The following is a 5,076-nucleotide window of genomic DNA, read 5'->3' on the forward strand; positions in this document are numbered from 1 at the left end:
TTTTTATTGTGAAATTTTACGTTTACAGTACTTTCAAATCTTTGTTCCATTTCACAAACTGATTTAAATAACATTGTATTGATAAGTATTTTACTGAGTGACAAGTGGATTTTTAAGCCAAAGATAGGCTTTAACGGGCCGTACACTGCCAACCTGTGATAGACATATCCATAAACAAACAAGCCATTCTTGTGTGTGCAAAACTGGGATATTCATTCGACAATCGAGTTTAGACAAACGGCAAATAAACTCATCCTAGAACAAATACAGCAAAGGGCAACACAATGATTTTGCATTAACGTCGACTCGTTGAGCAAAAACATCATGAACTGCCAGAGAAGGTAAAACTGATGGAATTAAACTTGCTCAGTTTCTAAGCATCCTGTTCGTATGCATTAAACATGAACAACATGAATACTCCAATGAACTGATGAATCAATCATTGTCATCCGATTTCCGGGAAAGTTTTAACATTTAAAAGACTCAAAGCTCGGATAGATGGTGCATTATATTGCTTACCTGTCCGATTTTGTAGACTCTGGAATGCATTAGGGCTTCCCACTTAACCACTTTTAAGAAATGTTTTCATTCCAATAAAATGAAATGCTTTTAAAAGTATACTGAGAGAATACTATTTACCCGTTGATTAAAATGTTAAACCAAATGAATTGGTTGAGTAGATCGAGTATGAAATGGAAAATTAACAAATATTATTATTTTTTTGCTTCATGAATATATAATTTCTTATTAAATAAATTATAAATATTTATTTCTAATTTAATTGTGTATATTTAATTTAATATTTAATTTATTTAACATATCTATATGTAGCGGGTGTTTACCCCTACTTTATAGTAAGCGAACAGTCACTTAATTCATCGTGGGGGCTCGGGTTCCAGTTACGCGCTGCTCAGTCAGAGGCTTTTATGCAACCATAAATGAAAACTACAAAATTCTTTCTATGTTAACAAAACAATAGTATTTATTAAAGAAATGGGGATTACAATGGGGGATTTAAACGGGAACTTAAACTAACCTAACAACTACTCACGTGAGAACAACTTGAAGATAAAACACGATAGGTATAGTTCATTCAGCAACTGTCCATTAATATTAAGTGTTCGATGGTATGCAAACCATAACGAAGGAACAGCGACGTAATAACGAATAAGTCCAAAACAAAGTTATAAAATATAGACGCGAATCCAACTTGAGCAGGAATGACAAATGGCGATTCAAGTCAATCATCAGTCAAGAAATCAAAACGTCAATCCGAGGTAACACCATCAACCATCCGCATGTCTATCAGACATGGGCCTGGGTATTCCTCCAGCATAAATCTCGAAACTTAAAATTAAAATACGCCAGCTACTGAACTTTAGATTACAGGCTAAAACAGTATTGCACTGTATAGCCTCTTTGGATACGGGATAGTGGATTAATATAAATAAATAATATAGAATAAAGGTACTTAAGATTAACTAAAAAAATATACAAAAATGCACCCTACTTCATCTATATATACATTTTAAAAATGTAAAATTCAATAATGTATTCATTTCATAACTAATTCAATTAGGTATAACTAATTTAATATTTAAGTTTTTATTAGCATCTGCAGCATTTAATTTATAGACTTAATGTTATAATAAATAATGCAGCACTTTAGTTATTTATGTTAACTGTATCTGTGTCATTTATATTATTTGTATTATATTAGTAGCCATTAATTAGCTTTTGTGCTTTCCTGTCAGCTAATGAATGGCATTTTAAAAATAATATAGGCCTACGGGTTGGGTCCTATAACCTTCGTGTCAGGCCTTATTAGGAACGCCGGGCCTCTCCACAGAGAAAGCAACGGCTCACATAATAGAGCAATTTATAGGCGGATCCCTTACCCCTATCACTCCCCCCTCCCCACTTCCCACCTTACATTTTTTTTTATTGATAAAATGGAGGGGAAAAAATCCAGATAATGAAACCTACGTGCGATAGTGTCATTTCCAGTCATCTAGGTCACATAGCCCCCTCTATTTCGAATCCCTGGATTCAGAAATGCAATGTAGCGTGACGAACGGATTTGATAAAAATTAATCAGGTCATTTCTGAGCTTCTTGTGAATGGCGTGGTTGATTTGAACGGGCTTTAGGTACCAATTACAATAATGGTAAGATCATCGTAGGTTATAGGCCTAAGAGCGATTAACGATACGTTTATTAGACCCGTAGGCCTATACCAAGTGGCTATACCACCATAGCAGGAAAAGTCTGTTTTTCTCCGGTGTTAATATGAAGGTTATATTTATAATAGATATTTTGCAGAAACACACAGGTCAAATTTTGGTTGCCATCATTTACGGGACACCTTTTGTATGGGACGCCATTACTGACTGGAGTGTATTTATTTCACAATAATATCATACATTTTATATATGCCCATATACCATTTTATATACAACTATGACGACTATCGTGGAATTAACGCTTAGGCTACCCTTAAAGATATTGATATTCGTATGGAGGCAGGGATGCTCTCGTAAAGACCACAGATTTGAAGATCATAGGTTTATATTTAATTTAAAAGCATTCCCGCAACTAGGAATGTGGAAGGAAATATTCTTATGTAGCCTTCTTGGACTTCTGTAATGCATTCGACACCGTTATGGAGACTCCTTGAAACTGCTTGGAAAATTTGTACAAGGGGCCCTTTTTGGATGCTATGCCTACTTTGTAGTTGCTACAAAGATGTTGAAAGAAAAGTGCACTTTGGAGATATTGAAACTGATATTTTGAAGGAGTTAAACAAGTTTGTGTACTTTTACTGATACTCAACATATTTATATATTAATGAATTAGCAAATCGTCTTAAGAAAAATGAACAGGTTAAAAATAGCGGCTTCCAAATCGGAAATATATTTTTTGGCGGACGACGTCGCTTTGATGAAAATGAACTGCAACGTTATGTTAGTGATGTTTATAAATTAAGATTTAATTACGAAAAATCTGCAGTTATTGTTAGGCCTATAGGTAGGAGAACAACTAACAAAAAAGATTTTGGATGCTAGGAGATGGCCAAGTAACAACAAATACTTGTTTCCCGTCCGGGGTTTTTCAAAAAGTTGGTGAGGGAGGCACTTGTTATTTGTTATTTGTTATTTTTGTACGCGTGTCAAAAAATACTTAAATACGCGTCCTGTCTTGATAGTAGTGCATACAGTCGCACACATGAAGAGTCGTACAGTAAAGCATCCAGAGGACATGACAACAAATATAAAAACACAAGGTATAGTATGAAATTCATTTATTTTTTTTTATTGAAAAAAAAAATCAAAAAAAAAAAATCAAAAATACCCTAATATATATATTGTATAGTAACTGTTAATCTGATTTGCTTGTGTTTTCTGTTTTCAGGCATTTTTGGTTTTAGGCAAGATATCACATCACAAGACAAGTATATTATTTAAATTAATCATTGGATCATAAGATACAACCAGTACCTACAGATTTAGACAGATTAACGCCAGTATTTAGCCATGTTATATAAGCCAATAATTGTTTACATTATAATTAATAATAATCAGCTATTTTCATTGTACACTATATTTGTTCGATAAAAAAATAATGTATTCTTGATTCCTGTCATTCCTATATTGCAAACATTCACGTCATAATAATAAAAAAAAACACTATCCATATTTGGTATTCTTATTCTTGGCACTGTTTTTAAGGTTTCAGTATCTGGGATAGCTATCCTGTGCCTCCTTCGAGGTACCAACACTCACTTCAATCTGCAAAAAAATAAAAAAATAAAACATTTGTGACAATTTTGCATTTCATTTCATTTTTTTTGAAAGGTAGAAAGTAAAGTCAAATCCCCAGTGGCACCAAGAGTCCGGGCGATAAGGGGAAAGTGCCCCGGGTCAGACGGGTCTGTGCCGCTAGTTAGCGCTAGGCAAAGAAATAAAAGTCCATGAATCAGAAGACTGTCCTTCAAGTTCAAATAAAGTGTGCAATGCAAGGCTACTTCAGGCGAAATATAATATTCCTGCCTTGATTGATATATGAATGGTCATACGATCGGACTATCCACTCGGAAAATGGGCATGTGGCTCTTAATGGTGAGCAGGAGTTGACGTAAGGATTTTTCGACGTAGGCCTACGAGCCTAGGCCTATGTAGCCTAGCCTAGGCCTAAATCATCGCGTCTATATTGACTGAACAAAAAGATCGGCCTGTACGATGTTTTAAGCTCTATAAATATGTTCATATAGGCCTAGTCGGTTTGTAACAAATCTGCCTTTCGGAGAATTCTGAAGAACGTTTTAAGTTTACTACCTATTCCAAATATAGTCAGGTTTCCTATATAATAATTAATAATATAGGCATGGCCCTAGGCGGCCTAGTAGTAGTAGGCCTACGTTAGGCCTAGCCTAAGTACTATTACTACTAGGCCAGAAGTAACTCACCATTTCATTGTCGTACATAACTGCTCCTCTGCTGAGTTTATAGCACCATAGAATCGTTCATTAAACAATGGTCATCGCTTTCTTCAAATGTTTTGTCCCACAAACATCGGAGAACTGCATTAGAGTCGGTTCGACTTAATTGTCAACATTTTCACATGTTTAGAAATCGTTTGTTTTTCTGTCACGCTGTCTCTAGATAGCCTCGTTTTCAGTAGCGGTTACGATTGCTTCCGTGCGAAATTGCGTTTGTAAACTTCGAAACGCGTCAAAATCGACCTATAGTAACCACACAATTTTCGTGCTTGAGCGGTTTTTTGCGTTGCTTGAGCCTAGAAAATGCGTCATATATCGTTATTTCGCGTTTTCAGACTACCAAAAACACCAAAAAACGAAATTTCGAAAAATAACAAATAACAAAAAAATCGAGGCGGGCCCAAAAATCGACGCGCGCGGGGACGGGTAACGAGCAATTTTTGTCACTTGGCCTTATAGCGATGCCATAAAGCACGGAGAGAAAATTCTTCACAAATCAGAGTAGTGCCTTAGCTGTTATTAAGCAAATAACTTTTTTTTGCTGCTTGATTTTACTTATGGCACCGGGCGCTAGCGGGC

The 5,076-nt window shown here is 35.4% G+C and overlaps 1 protein-coding gene across 1 annotated transcript in view; it reads left to right on the forward strand.

Moving 5' to 3' along the window:
* The first annotated feature begins 2,114 nt into the window (after positions 1-2,114).
* LOC117123580 (phosphoethanolamine N-methyltransferase-like) overlaps positions 2,115-5,076 on the forward strand; it is a 17,905-nt gene continuing 14,943 nt past the window's right edge. Inside the window, exon 1 of the mRNA XM_033269565.1 lies at positions 2,115-2,167. Coding sequence (XP_033125456.1) covers positions 2,165-2,167 — 3 coding nt within the window. The 5' untranslated portion in view covers positions 2,115-2,164. The remainder of the gene's footprint in view (positions 2,168-5,076) is intronic.

Source organism: Anneissia japonica, unplaced genomic scaffold, assembly GCF_011630105.1.
Source record: "Anneissia japonica isolate Jap-2015-1 unplaced genomic scaffold, ASM1163010v1 scaffold287714_len2871179_cov188, whole genome shotgun sequence".
NCBI classification, from domain to species: Eukaryota; Metazoa; Echinodermata; class Crinoidea; order Comatulida; family Comatulidae; genus Anneissia; species Anneissia japonica.